Source organism: Peromyscus leucopus, chromosome 6 (genome assembly GCF_004664715.2).
Source record: "Peromyscus leucopus breed LL Stock chromosome 6, UCI_PerLeu_2.1, whole genome shotgun sequence".
Classification (NCBI taxonomy): Eukaryota; Metazoa; Chordata; class Mammalia; order Rodentia; family Cricetidae; genus Peromyscus; species Peromyscus leucopus.
The window spans coordinates 33,104,641-33,122,982 of NC_051068.1; the positions used below are offsets into that span (position 1 = coordinate 33,104,641).

Here is an 18,342-nt window from a genome sequence, read left to right on the forward strand (position 1 = left end):
CATTACTTATTTATCCACTGGGCAAACATCTGTCGACCATCAGCTCTTGTCTGGGATGCTCCAAACACTCCAGATGTGATAGGGAATAACCTATTTACTCTCCACATAGAAATGTAGTGTCAGGCGTGGGCCAGCATGCCTTTCCTTTAAAGGAGCATATAATATTGAAAGTTCTACAGCCCATGTAGGCTCTGTCACAGCCACTCACTACTGGGTAGTACAAAAGTGGCCAGAGGTGATGCAGGAAGGAATGGACATGGCTGTGTACAATAGAAGTTTACGTATGGCAAACAGGTGGCAGGCTAATCACGGCTGGTCTAGGAGAAAAAGAGAACACAAGTCGAGCGTTGTTTGTACAGTTGTAAGTACAAAGGCCCTGAGACAAGAGGCTGCACAAAGCTTCGAAGAAAGCTGGGTGGTGGCTCATGCCTGCAATCCTGGCACTCAGGGCAGTGGGAGAGAAGTACTGAGGCAGGAGAATTCCGGGGAGTTCCAAGCCAGCCTGAGTTAGAATAAAATCCGATCTGAAAACAGACACCTAAAAGCCTGAAAGGGACTGATGCAGAGGGAGGGGGGGGGGGGTCAGGGAAGGGAAGGACTGGCCAGCAGTTTCAAACTGCCTGAGACATCCATGACATTAGCCTCAACTGTCCAACAGTTAGCACTGTCTCAAGGATGTGGTATGGTTAGATTTGCATTTGAAAGTGTTCTTACTGAAGTGTGCTGGGTGAATTAGGCTGCATTATTGCATTATGATACATGAGGACAGATATACTTGTATTCATATGATGTTTACACAGGGTGCTAGCAATGTTTTATAGTAAGTAAATGATACAGGATCACATGACATATGTTATAGGAAGTAGCCCTGACAGAAGGCTGTCTTTGTTTATTTATTTATTTTTTTTATTTTACCTTTTCTCTTTGAACAAAGACAGTGTGAAGTCAGGGAAGGTGTTTTGTTTACGTTTCCAGGCTTCCTGCACCAGGGTTACTACTCCTCAGGGTGCGTGCCAAGGGGAGGGAGCCTCCCTGCTCTGGCTTCCTCTCCACACACCACTCAGCTGATGCCTGCAGCCACGCGTGGATCCAGAGCCAGGACCATCTGCTAGATTTGGAGAGCATCTCAAGAATGAGATGGATTCCCCCGAGAAACCGGATAAGAACAGCTTAGTGGGTAAGTTCCTTCCTCCTCTCTGAATGTCACACACACACACGTTAGTCAGAGCTGGAGTGGAGCTCTGCAGAGGTGTGACGTGGTCACAGGGAGGCCTACTGCCGTTGACTTCAACTGGGCATGCCTGTCATCCCAGCACTCTGGAGGCTGAGGCAGGAGAATTGCTTTGAGTTCAAGGCTGGCCTGGGCTATGCTGTGAGTTTAAGGCTGACCTCAGCTATATAGCAAAGACCTTGTCTCAATGGCGGGGTGGAGGCGGGGGGCTCCACTTCCATTGAGAACCCCTTGTTTGGTATTTGCTGTTTACTTTGGTTTTATTTGGTTTTTGAACGGTGGTCTGTAACTTGCCCTCCTCCACTCCCTCTGTGATCAAAGAGGCATTTGTTTATCTTCACACTGTTTTCTTCACCTTACACGGCAAAGAAATGGTGGAGGCTGAATTTCCTCCATATTCAAAAGCGTCTGATGAAACTGTGATTAAGAAAAAAGTTAGCTTAAGTTGCATAATTTCAGATAAACGGAAAGATGTTCAAAGAGTAAGACTTAGTCCATAAGTACCAAGTACTGTGCTTAGTACTAATGACAGGGATGAACCGGGAAGTATTTGATTCTGGTTACCTTCTCAGACCCGACAGTTATGGGGGAAGTCTTTACTCTCACCTTCACTATGGTTTTACAAAGGAAGAGCCGGGTCTTGGAGAGTTTGGAACCTGGTTAAAACGTGATGGTGGTGATGTGGAATTGAGGAGTGTGTCTGTGCGTGGGAGTTAAACTCCTCAAGTCCTCTGTAAACCTCAGTCGCCAAAACCCTGTTTCAAGGTGAAAGCTGAGAAAGCAGTTAGCATCACTAACTCAGAAAAGAAAAATAGGCATTCATCAGATTGGAAAACAGTCTTTTTTCTTGACATAGGCATAGCAATACTGATAGCCTGAAGCATTTCACATCATTTGAAAATTCGAGACTAGTTCTCATGTCATCCAGGTTGTTGGTCTCAAACTTGCCTGGTAGCGGAGGGTGCCCTCTTCCTGTTCTTTTTTTTAAGAGACAAGGTCTCATATGGCCAATAAAAAACACAACTCTTATCTCAGGAAGAATAAAAGGTAGCTTATTTTTGAGCCAGATATGAGTTACAGTGGCCTGGGAACATGGAATGGAGCTGTCCCAAGTAGGATGTTCCACTATGCAAATGTTTTATGGAGTTTTTATTGTTAGAGAGAAAAAGGAATTCCTGAATCAAGACATTTCCTAAGTAGGTTGGTGGGGACATCGGGCAGGCAGGTTACAGTGGGGTGGAGGTGGGACCTGCCAGTCTCCTAAGTGGACTCCTTCCAGAAGATTTGACCTGATGTTCACACTGATGCTGGGACAGACACAGAGCTGGGCTCTGAATGGGCTTTAAGGGAGAAGAAGAGAGGTCCTGTCCATTTTGCCTCTGCACTTAATTCTGGACCTAGAAACTCCTCAATTAAGAAATTCCAATCAATTGATCAGCCTGATGTGGCTTTTTGGGGGTGAGAGATGGGGACGTCACTTCACACTATAGAGCTCAGGTTGGCCATCTTCCTGCTTCCGCCTCTGTAGTGTTCATATTACAGGTGTGTGCCATGCCAGGCCTCGCCTTTTTAAACAAGTGGTTCTGTGAGAATTTTGATTTCCACTTTTACAGGGTAAGACAGCACCTGAGCAGAGGGTGTGATTGTCACTGTCCCCTCAGTGGGGCATCTTAGGGTAGTCATAGGACTTGTAGTTTGGACGTTTTAATCAAACGATAAACTTGTACTCTTGCAGAACAAACAGAATTGGGGCTTGTGTTTCCTGTGCTGTTGAAAATGCATGGGAAACACAATGTGGTGGATTTTCTGAGACTTAGAGATGAGTTTACCCTTCTTCTGCTCCACCTCCAATACAGTCAGGATCTAGTATATAGTCCTCTAGCAATACAGAGTGTATAGTGGACAGTCCTTCCAGCAATACAGAGTGTATAGTGAGTAGTCCTCCAGCAATACAGAGTGTATAGTGGATAGTCCTCCCAGCAATACAGAGTGTATAGTGAATAGTCCTCCAGCAATACAGAGTGTATAGTGGATAGTCCTCCCAGCAATACAGAGTGTATAGTGAGTAGTCCTCCCGGCAATACAGAGTGTATAGTGGATAGTCCTCCCGGCAATACAGAGTGCATAGTGAGTAGTCCTCCCAGCAATACAGAGTGTATAGTGAGTAGTCCTCCAGCAATACAAGGTGTATAGTGAGTAGTCCTCCAGCAATACAGAGTGTATAGTGGATAGTCCTCCCAGCAATACAGAGTGTATAGTGAGTAGTCCTCCAGCAATACAGAGTGTATAGTGAGTAGTCCTCCCAGCAATACAGAGTGTATAGTGAGTAGTCCTCCAGCAATACAGAGTGTATAGTGAGTAGTCCTCCCAGCAATACAGAGTGTATAGTGAGTAGTCCTCCAGCAATACAGAGTGTATAGTGAGTAGTCCTCCCGGCAATACAGAGTGTATAGTGAGTAGTCCTCCAGCAATACAGAGATGTGCACTCACTGGCAAATGGTGAGGGAATTGAATAGCTGCTTCTTGGCCACCACTCCAACTGGAGCCACTGCTTTTGAAAGTTATGTGTGCACCTCTGTAACTCTAAGTTCATGATTCACAAGGGTAGGTCAGAGTCCCCTGGTGATGGGATGACAGTCACACAATGCACAAATCAGAGCCCCACACCCAGAAACCCCAAGGCCAACCCTTGTCAACACACCACTGCTTACCAGCTGTTGACTTTCTACACTCCCTTTCACTGAAGTGTCAGAGTTAACTGGACTCAGATGTCTACACTGTGGGATTCCTCTCAGAATTACCATCTGCGCCTTCTTGGGGCCCTTTGTAAGAAGTGCAGGCTTCTGTCTATCACCACCTATGGCCATGAGATCCTGGTACTTCGGGATGTCTGGGCTTGAGAAGTTGCATCCAAATCAGTTCTCCGGGGTGGAGACGTCACCAGGTTGAAACCATGTTTTGTGTTTGTGTTCCTTTTGGCAAATGTTTGCTTAAAATGGTTCTTCGGGGGCTGGAGAGATGGCTCAGAGGTTAAGAGCACTGACTGTTCTTCCAGAGGTCCTGAGTTCAATTCCCAGCAACCACATGTGCTCACAACCATCTGTAATGAGATTTGGCACCCTCCTCTGTATACATAATAAATAAATAAATCTTAAAAAAAAAATGGTTCTTCGGTGAAAGCTATTGGTCTGTTTTAGAGGAACAGACAGGCAGAAAAGATGGACTATAGGTACTGAAAAACACTGCTCCTCAGCTTCATATTTGATGCTGAAGGCCGTGACTGGCTCAGAGAGATCCGAGAAGCTGCTGGAGCCCTGTTCTATCCACTGTGTCTTAACAAGGTAGGAGGTGGAGGAGAGAGGGAGCGATGGAGGGAGGGAAGGAAGGAACATTTGCCAGACATTATTTTTTTCTTTAAAATTTTCTTTATAAAAGCATAAATATATGAAAAGTTAAGAAAACAGAAATAAGGGCTGGAGAGATGGAGCAGCTGTTAAGAGCACTTATTGCTCTTGCAGAGAACCTCGGTTCAGTTCCCAGCACCCATAGGTGAATGTCACAAGTGTCTGTAACTCCAGTTCCTGGGCATCTTCTGGCCTCCTCATACACTGTGTTTACATGGTGCACATATATACATGAAGGCAAACACACACATGAAACAAAAATCAAATCTCTTCATAAAAGCATTTTAAAAAGAATTCAGAACCATTATGTTTCCATCACTCAGAGACATTTGCTTTAATTTTCTCCCAGAATTCTTTTTTATGCATGTATTTGGACTAATTGGGATTCCATTAGCCAAATGGTTTTATGCCATACCATTTTTTTTTCTGCCTAGCATGCACAAAAAGCTGGGTTCAATCCTCAGCATTTACGAGGGTACACACCAGAAAGCCAGTTCTGGGGAGGTAGACGAAGGAGCCATCTTCAGTTACACATAAGTTTGAAGCCAGCCTGGGCTACATGCGGCCCTGTCCACAATTAATTAATAAAACATATGCAAAAATACAATATTGTGTGTCTGTCGGGGTGTTTGCTACTTACAGATGGTAGACATGAAACTGTTGTGAGGCCATCTGAGGAAAACTCTTAAGGACCAAACCCCTGTGCTGTGGGCAATGCTGTCATTTCTGAGACGGAGAGACCTAGAAGCATGGGGAGTGTGGGGACAGAGGAGAATGTCTCAAGGCCACATCTTCTCTTCACTTTCTCATAATGATGTGGGGGTGAGCGTACAGGAAGGCAGAAACATGAAGGCGAGAATGCAATGGCTTATGGTTCTTGGGTTAATTAAGTCTCGTGAGAGGGAGTCTCTTCTGATGTATCATTATTTCTGACAAGAACTTCCAAATAGACCCATAAATCTAACTTGTGGTGCAGCATCATTCTGAGACTTCAAAGTGGGTCAGAGTGGACTCTCCACTCACCCACTGGCTTCTACAGTGGGCCAGGAGGGATCCAGGAACAGAACACCCCTTCAAAGCACTAAATATTTACAGGGAAGACACAGGAAGCAGCTAAAACTCACAATGGACCCTAGGGGTGTACCCAGGGGTGGCAGTGGTGCGGGTTATAAGAAGAAGCAGGTAGGGCAACTGAGGCAGAGGAATATGTGGGATGCAAGTGGGAGTGAGGGACAAAGATCTGTGCAAAGGGGCAGACCTGTGGAGGGCTTTCCCTGGACCCATGTCTGGGTCACTAAAATCGTAGTGTAGACCATCAGCAGCTCAGCTACTGAAAATGAACCTCCTGATGTTTAGGAGTTTGCATGGCAAGCCTGGCCTCCTGAGTCCCAGGCTCGGGTGCTGATGCCGAATTGGGTCTTTTTCAAGAACTGTGGAGCCAGGCCTCTGGAGGGAGGGTGCATGAGGAGGGCCAATCATGGTGTTTGTCACCAGCCAACTCTGATTTAGAAGGTTCTTTTGCTGTGATTGTTGAGATGGGTGTTGCTCTGTAGCCTAGGATGGTCTTCAACTCCCTGTCCTGGCTCAGCTGCACATGTGCTGGGATTATCAGGATGAATAACTTTGCATAATTTTCTTTTCATTTCTTTTTTTTTTTTTGTTTTTTTTTTTGTTTGTTTGTTTGTTTTTTGTTTTTCGAGACAGGGTTTCTCTTTGTAGCTTTGCGCCTTTCCTGGAACTCACTCTGTAGACCAGGCTGGCCTCAAACTCACAAAGATCCTCCTGCCTCTGCCTCCTGAGTGCTGGGATTAAAGGCGTGCGCTACCACCGCCCGGCGACTTTGCATAATTTTAATTGGACAGTTATAAACTTCTCCTTCTCCTTATCTTCTTCCTCCTCTTTCTCTCTCTCCTCTCTCTCTCTCTCTCTCTCTCTCTCTCTCTTCTCTCTCTTTCTGTCTGTCTCTTTCTTCCTCTCTTTAATTTTCTAAAAGTTGGGTTTTAGTTCTAAAAGTGGGAACACTAAAAGTTCCCAGCTTCTAAAAGTTTCTAGAAGCTGGGAAGATGGTTCATTAGGTTAAATTCTTGCTGTGCAATCATGAGGGCATGAGTTGGGAAGTCCAGAACCCAAATGAAAGCCTGTTGATAATACTGTATATGTGTATTATCCTACCCCTGTGCTGATGGGAAGGAGGCAAAGACTGGAAGATCCCTGGGGAGCAGCGATGTTACTGAAAAGGCTATCCTGGATTCAATGAGAGACCCTGCCTCAAAAAATAAGGAGAGAGTAATAGATGAAGGCCCCAAACATCAATCCCTGGTCTCCAGATATGCATGTATACACAAGTACATTTGCATGCACATGATACACACACACACACACACACACATTCACAAGAACACCCAAACAAAAATTCCTGGACAATTGTCAAGGTTTCACCACCTCACCTGTGGGGCTCATAATTCCTTTACATACATTGTTTTAGCAGCTCCTCCCAACTAGCTGTTATGATCATATAGCAGAGGAGGATGCTTATGTGGGAGCAGATCATGTGATTACCTTGGTGTCTCTGGCTTGGGTGCACAGCTGTCTTGATTAGAACATGTGAGCAGGGCTGCTCATGTCCTGTCTGCCCACGGGCTGCTTCTGCTAATGGCTTTCTATGCTTTTCTTTCTGAGACAGTAGGGTAAACCTTGAATTTTCCATTTCAGAACTGGTTGGATCTTAGATCTTTATTTGGATCTCTAGTCTTTATGCAATTAAAAAATTAAAACAAGGTATAAAACAACAATGGACTTAAGACTTCAGTGTTTAGCTTGGAAGGGACAATGGCAGACCACGTATAAAGGAAGAATCCTGTGAACTCTGAGGCAAACAGCACAGGAAACCAAACATTATTTGCATCACACACCACAGGAAGCTGCCTATGCTAAGACCTGTAGAAGACCAGATTGTCATCCCTAGAGACAAATATGTATATGTAAATGCCTGGGAATTGGCCTGTAAAGACAGACATATATTGATGATAATTATTTTCCTTCTCTATATAAATGTGGAACTGAGTAGGGGGTAGTTAAAGGGAGGGAGCCTAAGTCTTAAACTTTGATTTTTTTTTTCAGTGAGAACACATGTACAGGCTATATTAATACTAAAAATCACTGCAAATAGGATGCAGTAAAGATTCTGTGAGCATACAAACACCCAATGCCTTCTATTTTATTTAAAACTTTGACTCCATTTATTTATATAAAACTTTGACTCCATTTATTCACATGCCTCAACATAGACACGGAGGTCAGAGGACAGCTTACACGAGCTGATTCTTTCTTTCCATCACATGTGTCCGGAGAACCAGACTCAGGTCGCTGGGCTTGATGGAAGTACCCTATCCCCCAGCCGTCTCACCAGTCCAAAGTGTCTTTTTATCCTGCACAGCAACATCAGATTCACCTCAGAGTGGTTCCATGACTTCAGAGGTTGATGTTTCAGGAGTTTTTAGAGTAGGCAGGCAAGCCATTATTGTTCATAATGCCATCCTTATGGACATTTAGAGCCTGAACAGAACACTTACAAAGGTGTTAATACTAAATATGTCTCTAAAATGAAGATAATCTCACCCATCAAGATACGCAATTGAGAAGTCTGAAACAATCTCATGAGCTCGGACCATGCAGAAGGAGGTACATGTACCGTCAGAGTGGAGGGGGTGGGTTCAGACTCCTTAAAGGGCACTGACCATTGAGTAAGATTGTAAATCTCTTTAACCTGACACATGCATTACCAGGGATTTATTCCATACACATGCACAAAATAGATGTTTAAAAACTTTCACCGCTTCACTCTTCATAAAAGCAAAAACCCAGGACCCCCTTACGTGCACATATATACGACAGGTCCCAATGTATTGGTGCAAATTCCAAAGTGACTTTAGCAGATGGATAAGGAGGCAACAATGACCTGAGTCTCTAACCTGGGCAGGGGAATGGCTGGGGTTGCGGGGCGGTGCATGTAGCAAAGACAATTAGTTCTAATGTTTGAGTGGAAAATGTGACTCAATCAGAAGGGATTGGGGATGAGAATGGAGGAAAAGAGAATAGACAGAGGACTACAAGGAAGTGAGAGGATGACTATAAAGAATTCTAACAGGAAAAGTTTGGCCAAATATGCACATTTCATGAATAAGAAGTTACGATTGATGTGACTGAAGCTTCAAGATGTTAAATTATTGATGTAGGACTTAAAATAAGTTTCCTCTTTTTACAAAGCAGTTTGATAAGTCCCTGGCTTTTCTATCCATTTGTAAAGTGGGAATAATAGGATACACACACGTACACACATACATACACACAGAGATACACACACACACACACAAACAGATACACATACACACACACAGAGACATAGACACAAACACAGATAGACATAGGCACATACACGCATTAATGCATGGATCGGGATCTATGTAAAAATGGTATCATTTATTCTTTATCAGATCTTCCAAAGTAGGTCACTCCTATCCCCATCTTACTGATGAAGAAGAGACTTGGAGAATCTCTTTAGGAATGACTGTGTAAAGCTCTGGAGTTGGCACAGGAGAGACCTTGCATAGAAACGCACACCCAGGGGTTCTAAGATGTTTTCCTGCATGCACATCCCTCTTCTCTCTAGGGATAACAGCCCCTCCCTACCTATCCCAGGGCTTGTTTTGAATTTCATATGGAGACTTCAAGGGGCTCAAGAATCTGATGGTCCTGAAATGAGTGGTTCATGGTCACATTCCAAGACACCATGCTGGCCTTACAAAAACATAATGATTATCACTGTTGATTGCTGAGCGGCTTCTTCTCCTCCTCCTTCTTCTTTTTGGTTTTCAAGACAGGCTTTCTCAGTGTAGTTTTGGTGTCTGTCCTGGGTCTCGTTCTGTAGACCAGGGTGGCCTCGAACTCACAGAGATCCGCCTGGCTCTGCCTCCCGAGTGCTGGGATTAAAGGTGTGTGCCACTACCACCTGGCGCTGAGCAGCTTCTTGAAAGGGACAGATCCATTTTAATTTCTAAGCACCCTCTACAGAAAACATTGTGTGTTCCTATGCACGTGCATTGGTGTGTGTGTGAGTGTGTGTGTGTGTGTGTGTGTGTGTGTGTGGTGTGCATGTGTGCACATGTGCACAGCTGTTTGTAACTATACTTACTGTGTGAATGAAGTTAGGTTTTCTCCTCCATCCTGTCAGGCTTGAGCAGTGCCAGGACATATTTCGTCCTCACCTACGCTGCCTGAAAGCTTTCCTAAGCATCACTTAGATTACAAGCTTGCTTCTTTCTCACTTCCCAGGCATCAACAAAAGCCGGCTTGGTGTGTGTGGCTGGATCCTGTTTTTCCTTTCCTTGCTGTTGATGCTCCTTACCTTCCCCATCTCCATATGGATGTGCTTGAAGGTAAGGCCCTGGGAAATGGGCAGGTATCTCCCTGGGAACCCGACAGACACTAAGACTAAAGGTTTTCCCTTAATCTCTCAGATCATTAAGGAGTATGAACGTGCTGTTGTCTTCCGACTGGGACGCATCCAAACTGATAAAGCCAAGGGACCAGGTATGGAGACTGTAGACATCTGTTACCACCGCTTGTGGCATCTAGCAGAGAAAGCCAGAGACCTTGTGTTTTAGGCAGTGGACAGATGTTGTCCCATCGGGGAGAGAGCTCCAGTGGGAGAGACCACTAACATGGAACGCTGAGCATTAGGAAATCGGAACCGACTTCATAACTCACCCCCTGAGTAGTCCCATAAATGGGTGACATTGACTGGATGTCATTTATTCCCAGGGCTGTGAAGAGCCAGGTCTGGGGAGTGAAGGAAGAAAGTAAACGGCCCATGGGGACCATTAGATTACTCACAAGGACTTTTCAAGGAGCTGGATTGTATTATCTTTTGAAGGGCTAACAGACTACACACACACACACACACACACACACACACACACACTCACGGTGTATATATAGCTTCCTCTTGCAGCGAGCCGATGAATAGTGAGAGGAGCTGGAAGTCAGGTGTGCCTCCCTGGGTGGAGGCTTCTAGTTTTGAAAGTGAAGCCGTGGAGACCCGACATAGATTTAATGATGTGTCGGTGAGTGTCCCAATGGCTGGCAGTAAAAAGGGGTGTCCCAGCGTCCAGTTCCAGGGGCACTGTTTCTTCCCATGCTCTCTGCCACTCTGGGAAGTAAAAATCGTTACAAACGATTCAAATTATAGAGTGCCTTTTTTGGTTGGGGGAGGGGATGGGAGGCGTTGGATAGCGAAGAGCCTTAGACCTGTGGTCTTGATTCACAGCTCCGCTTAAACCTCGCGTTGCTTGTATTTGTTTTGACTTCTAACAATGACAATCTCATATGACTGGTTTTAATATTATGGATCAGAAGGGCTGTCACAAAACAGTATCCATTAGTTATATTTCTCTGACAACATTTGCTTTCTGGCCCTGCTCCTGCACTTTGAGTAAAATCGCTGTGTCTCCAACCACACTGTACGACCTGGGGTGGCAGAGCAGATGCCTTCTATGCACGGTACAGCAAGACTCTGTACTTGACCTTGACCCAACAACACTGTGTGTTATTACATGTTATATTAAAAAAAAAAAAAAAAAAACCGTGAGAGACTTCCAAGGATACTTCTGTGAATGAGCCCTGACCATTTCAGATGGTATAATTTTTGTCAAATTTCATAACCAACCTAAGAGAACGGGGCAAGGATCACTTCCTACAGCTGCTCCTATGCATTTAACAACATCAGTGCTAGACTCTACCAGTGAAGAGCAACCAAGCTCACTCCCTTCAGTCCTGCTCCCCATCTGATGGGCCCAAGACAATGTTAAAATAACACGAGATCAGGCAGAGAAGCAGAATAGCCACCGCTTGGAGAACTCCAGAGGACAATGTGTTCTTCTTAACGAATTCTCCTGAAAGACTTCTCTGCTAAGAGTCCCAGGATAATAACCCCCGTCACGCATGTCTCTGGGGCTAATGGTTTGCCTCAGAACATCGTGAACACCAGAGGGAAACAAACCCAACTGCTAACACTTTTGCAAGTGGCAAATTATCCTCTAGTAATAAAAGTATTAACGAGAAGGGCAGCCAGATCCGGCCCTTCACGGATGCCTGATGTCGTGCTCAGTACTTTGTTATCGTGGTGACCCATGCTTCCTCTTCACTACATCTTGCACGTTGGTAATGGAAGCTCAGGAAAGATGGGCGAACGGTCCAACATGGGGGTGGCTGACACTGAACTCAAGGTAGTTCTCAGGAACTTGGGATTAACCAGAGACCACACATCCACGCGCATACACACACACACACACACACACACACACACACACACAACACAACAAAAAAAAAAAAAAAAAAAAAAAAAAAAAACACACACACACACACACACACACACACACACACGGCGGTGGGAGAGGGGAAGTAGGGTAGGGATTCTTACCACAGGTCTCAGGAAAATTTAGAGAACAAATTAAAGCTTGAAATACTATGAATCAATGACCGAAACCACAGTGTTCTCAGCCCATGTTGCTGGCTCTTCACTCAGAGGAAAAGCTGATTTCTGCCTTGAAAACAAACACAGTAACATAAAGATTTCCTGATGGATGGAAATGGCTCCTTGTCCTGTCTTGCTTGTCACGCCTTGTGGCTGTGATGCTTATATAAAGAACGAAATCCTCGGGGTAAAGCTGAGGACCCACGGTGTTCTCAGATGGGTTTTCTTACATTGCCCTTCCCTGAGCTGCTCCAAACCCAATTACTACTCACTGGGCAACAGAAGTGAGTGCACCTGGGGCCCCCATGGCACTTGAACACAGCTAAAGAGACACATCAGTTCTCAGTTCTGCACTGCGCTGTGTGGAGGGAACCTGAGTCCCTGGAAGACTGGGCTAGCCAAGTGCCGAGCACTAATATATAAAATATAACAATATAATATAATACATAATGAGCAAATCAATATATAAACATAATATATTGTATTATATATTATTATATAGTGTATAGTTATTATTATATATAGTTTCTGATACAAACTCTAAGTTGTCCAAGCTGGGTTTGGATTCTTTATGTAGCCCAGGCAGGGCTTGAACTTGTAACCCACCTACCTCAGCCCCTTTCCTGAGTACCCGGGACTGGGTGGAAGATTTTAATGCAGAATTCCTTCAGCACTGTTGATGATGTGGAGGCTGTTGCCAGGAGCTGATAAGCACAACCAAACTTGACTCTTTATAGTTAGAAAACCAATTTCCCTTCTTAAATTAACCTCAGAATAAATGCTTAAGTAGAAGTAGATTACCTAAGAATAAAAATTAAAAAACATGCGTCAGGGACCTTAGCGTTTTTGCCAAAGGTCCTAAATTCCTAAGTAATTAGTTTCCTTTCATTATTGACCGACCAGAATCAGTCACCTTCACTAAAGCTGAATGTGTTCACATTGAAGATGCAAGAAACACATACAGCATTACAAAAAAATGATGTTCAATATATCCAGAAGACTCTCTTTGTCACTCTCTTGAATAGGTCAAGTTTTAAATCAATTTTCTTTCTTCGAAGGTTTGATCCTGGTCCTGCCCTGCATTGACGTGTTTGTCAAGGTTGATCTCCGAACAGTTACCTGCAACATTCCTCCACAAGAGGTACCAGAGTAAACAAGGGTTACTAAAAATAAAGCCGCGAGGTCCCCTAGGACGTGGGCATAATTTTAACCTTCCAGGGGGAGGATGACTTCATTCCCACCCCCCACCCCAGGGCCTGCCTGAAACGTGGCTTCCTTTAGTCAAATGAGAGTGAATGAGAATGAAGCGGAAGGGAGGGGCTGATGACAGACGTGGAATAGCCAGGTGGAGGCCGGCGGAGCCCCGGCGGGGCAGCTGGGGAGGGTGACGGCAGCTGCTTAGAGACAGGAGGCCCGGGCAGGGAAAGCTGAGCAGGCGGGAGGGACGGTGTGGGTGTGGGTGTGGGGGGCGGGGAGAGGGGAGGGTCAGGCTGCCCTCCCCACAGCCTTCTCAGAGGGCCTTTTAGAATCAGCGGCACGGCACGGCTTACCTCTACTTTTGCTGTTTATTTTTGGTGTCTATTTGTACGTGTTGGGACAGAACAAGTATAGGGACAGTACAGAGGCTACATAGGACCCGCAAGAGTTTGAACTGCAAACAAATTTTGAAAAAGTATGAATTAATGATCCAAAGCAGTAACTGAGTATTAGAGAAGAAGAAATGATTCTGACAAGCAGGCTGCCCTCTTATGACCCAAGGCATCTAAAAAGAAAAGGAAATGCAGGAAAGATGGGGCATGGCCAAAGCCATAATTAGCAGGCAGGGAACCAATCAAGGCTCAGGAACCTACCATGGCTGTCAGGAGCCATGGAGGAACCACTTCAGAGCTGAGCCATCATAGACGCTACTGGAAAGCTTAGAATGGCTTTTGTGGCTCTGTAGTGGACAGTTTTCAGGTTCTGATCCCAAGGTCCTCCCAGAAATAACACCGGAAGAGAGAAAGGGGGAGGAGGAGGAGAAAGAGGGAAAGAGGGAGGGAGGAGGGAGAAAGAGAGACCGAGAGACAGATACGGAGAGAGACGGAGACTTCACACTGTTCAGAATACCTGATGCTGAGTCTCTGTAAAGCTAACACAGTTGCTTTGCTTGAATATAGAACACGGTCTCTGGCGCCCTCTATGGTTCCTAAGAAGCATTGCTTCTTCCTTTATCCCAATGAGAACCTCACACCATGTAGACAACAGGATGCAAATTCTGTCTGTTTGGAAGGGGAAGAAGGCGGGGCTATTGGGATATAAGAATTCTCTAAGTTGAAGCTACAAGGTTAGGTAGGGACCAAACTTGTGCAGTCATTTAGCTGTGAGATATTGTTATTCTGAAGCCAGGACAGATGTTTGGCAATTGCCAGCATGAGTTGCCATCAATGAGGCCCTTCGGTGAGGGAGGACTCTGGGGTTGGCTGCCTCTTTGCCAATTGTAAAATAGCACCCGTATGGTTTCACTCTGTCTATGCTCTGCAGATCCTCACAAGAGACTCTGTGACCACCCAAGTGGATGGAGTTGTCTACTACAGAATCTACAGCGCCATCTCAGCGGTGGCCAATGTGAACGATGTTCACCAAGCCACATTCCTGCTGGCTCAGACCACTCTGAGAAATGTCTTAGGGACCCAGAGTTTGTCCCAGATCTTATCTGGGCGAGAAGAGATCGCCCACAGCATCCAGGTGAAGATACAAAATACTATGGTGAATTCCCTCATTTTAGTGATCAGTGGCTGGCCACCAACATCCATAGTTCAGAATAGAGACTCTGACTCAGAGATAGCTGCCCTCTCAAGATGGGTTTCCTTATCCCTGGCAATACTGTCTGTCATCACAAGGTATAGATTTAAAGATTTGCATGGGAGTTTGAGAGATAGCTCCGTGGTTAAGATACCTCTCTTGCAGAGGACCTTGGTTTGATTTCCAGCTCCCACAAACCGGCTCACAACCCTTGGTAACTCCAGTTCCAGGGGGTTTATTGCCCTCTTCTGGTCTCCTCTGGTACCAGACATACACGATGCATAGAAATACATGTAGGCAAAATACCTATACATTTAAAGTCAAATAATTTTAAAACATTAAATGTTTGCATGGGAGAAGAAAGCTTCTTAACCATGGGGTAACAAAGCTGATAGGAAGCCTGTCCTGGATGAGAGAAACTGAGAGTCCCATTAGCAAGCTGATGTAGTCATATGGCCAGGCTAGGCAAGTTCTCGACCAACAGAGCTATACCCCCAATTCAAGATCGGTCCATGAAACCTTCAGGGGATTCACTTCAATTCCCAACACCATTAATGAGTTTAGAAAAGACAGCCTCCCCAAACACACCAGATGCTTGGGGCAGGTCACATGTCTTCTGATCAATGCCGTTTCTTTTGGAAACAGACGTTGCTTGATGATGCCACTGAGCTATGGGGAATCCGAGTGGCCAGGGTGGAGATCAAAGATGTCCGGATTCCTGTGCAGCTGCAGAGGTCCATGGCAGCTGAGGCTGAGGCCACCCGGGAAGCCAGAGCCAAGGTAAGAAACATTGGATTAGCATGGTGGTAGACAAGGATGGAGCGGAAGGGAGAATAGAGTCCCAATCATTGTTCTGCAAGAGATTCTTTCCACAGACTTATCTTTCCTGAGAAGTTCCCTAAAAGACAGTGGGCAGCTTACCATAGCTTGAGGACGCTTGATACTAAGTCATTCTGCTTGCTGCATGTGAGGTCGTCAGCAATGCAGGGAACAACACTGGCCCCACATTAGGTCTTCAGCAGAATGTGACTAAACAAAGCATTTCAGATCCTGTGAAGCAGAGCCTGGAGCCATCCAGGAAGCACCATCATTATAAAGCTGATATTTCAGAAGTGACCAGCTTAGTGCTTATGTTTCAAGCATTGTCGCTGGAGTATGATAAATGTTACTGGCTTTAAAAAAGTGACTGAATCCAAGCCAGGTTAGAATTAGAACGTGCGAAACTCAGCCTGGCCCTGAGTGTCCTAGAATCTGCCGTCACCTTTGTTCTGCATGGATGGATTTACTGGTGTGAGAGATTGGAAATCTTCAGGTATGACTCTCAGGAAGCCACACTGTGGCTACGGAAGGCTTTTTCTCCACTCACATTCCTTTGTCACACTTGCTTTGTCTATGGAGTACTGGCAGCTCCTAAAGTAGGACTCCTTTGACACATGGAAAGCAAGTGCCCACAGACGGGTCAGTTGAGCCCTGGCCAGGGTAGTCTCAGAATTTAGAACAGCCAGTAGAGAGAGTCCCAACGAGGGTTATGGGGCTGGGGCTCATCACCGCCATGATCAAAAGCTGAGAGAATAGGAACAATTCTGGCGTTGTAAGAACGAGACTAATTTGGCAACAGAATAAGATAAGAGTCAGAGATGGCCCCCCAGGAGGTACCAGCACTTGCCATACAAGCCCAACTTCCTGAGATGGATCCCTATAACCCACAGCAGGGCAGAGCTGGCTCCTGAATGTTGCTCTCAGCCCTCCACACACAAATTCTCAGGTTAGATGGTCAAGTTTTCATTTGCTTAAATGACACTGCTTTTATCTGCTTGAAAACAAAATCTGCGGGCTCATCCTTTGTAAAATATTTATCCCCAGTGTCCTAGTCTATACCTCTGTGGCTGTGGTAAACACCACGACCAAAATTAGCTTGAGGAGAAGAGGGTTTCTTTCAGTCACAGCAGGAGCCGAGGCAGAGGCCATGGCGGAAGGCTGCTCACTGGCTTGCTCCTCATCGCTTGCTCAAGTTGCTCTCTTATACAACCCAGGACCATCTGCCCAGCGATGGCACTGGGCACAGTGGGCTGGGCCCTCCCATATCAGTCATCAATCAAGAAAATGTTCCCGTAGACTTGCTCACAGGTGATTTAATGGAGGCAATCCCCCAGATAAGGTTCCTTCTTCCCAGATGAGTCTACTTTGAGTCAAGTAGCCAAACAACCCAACTGAAGCAAAACAAAACCCAGAACCAACCAGAACATTCACTCTGTGCAACTTCTTGAATTTTCTCAAGTCCTCTAGAATGTGAAAATCTTGTCTTTGATAAGAAAGTGAGCAGAGAAAACACACACAGCAAAATGGGGACACAACCCCACAAAAAGAAGCCCCGGCCACCATGCAGCTGTCAACTTTCATTCCTCTCATTTTAGGTGCTTGCAGCCGAGGGAGAAATGAACGCCTCTAAGTCCCTGAAGTCGGCTTCCATGGTGCTGTCGGAGTCCCCCGTCGCCCTCCAGCTGCGTTACCTCCAGACCTTGACCACCGTGGCCACTGAGAAGAATTCCACCATTGTCTTTCCCCTGCCTATGAACATACTGGAGGGCATTGGTGCATCAGCTATGACAACAATAAGAAGGTCAATGCTAAAGCCTGAGGTCTTCCAAGTGACCCCCGACTGCTTAGAAAGGCCTTTCTGTACCATGAGAAGGCAGCCCTTAGAAAAGAGGGAGGTCAGCACCCTGCAGCTACCGTAACTCCACAACTAGCAGAATTCCCAGGGGGAGGCACAGCAGCCGCACAAACAAACGAAACCAAGAGCTGCGCAGTGCATTTATTTTTGAGGCATAACCAATACTCAATATTCTTAGTAACTAGTTAGTAGTTGTCCCTGACGATCAGCGGGGACTTCCTCTCAGAAGGGGGAGAGACTGTGGGTGACTTTGACAAGAACTGCAGATTGAAGCTGTGTTGAAGAAGGACCTTAGGTCTTTTGGAAAGGGAAGCAGAGCCTGCATTTTTACTATGTATTTGAGTTACTGCTCTCGCTTGCTATGGCTCAAGTAGGCATAAGGAAGTCCCTCAAGACTGAAAATTAGGATCGGTTTGGGTGTGGAGCTGCAACGTAGAAGCAAGAGCACAGGGCAAAGGTGTCAGCTGGGGTCCTGCCGTCTGGACACTCTGCATGTCCTGTTCGGGTGCTGGCCGTTCTCGGCCTCATGCACATTTATCACGGGCAGAGGAACAGCAAGGCAGAAAAGCACAGAGCAATTTGCTTGCTAGTCAGAACATCTGTAGCCACTGGGGAGGTCGTTCTGTGAATTGCATGTTTTCACTCTGCAAGTCCCAAGAGCCGTAGTGATTAAGAGCTGTTTGTAATCTCTCCCCAACTTGAAGAACTTGTTGCAAATAAA

At 45.6% G+C, this 18,342-nt stretch overlaps 1 protein-coding gene across 1 annotated transcript; it reads left to right on the top strand.

Annotated features, from left to right (window-relative positions):
- The first annotated feature begins 1,034 nt into the window (after positions 1-1,034).
- Stoml3 (stomatin like 3) lies at positions 1,035-17,675 on the top strand. Its single transcript, XM_028873382.2, is given in 8 exon segments — positions 1,035-1,177; positions 9,967-10,070; positions 10,152-10,224; positions 13,225-13,307; positions 14,687-14,890; positions 15,593-15,727; positions 17,362-17,539; positions 17,542-17,675. Coding segments are annotated over 8 exon segments (861 nt in total). The 5' UTR covers positions 1,035-1,137; the 3' UTR covers positions 17,586-17,675.
- Positions 17,676-18,342: the final 667 nt, after the last annotated feature.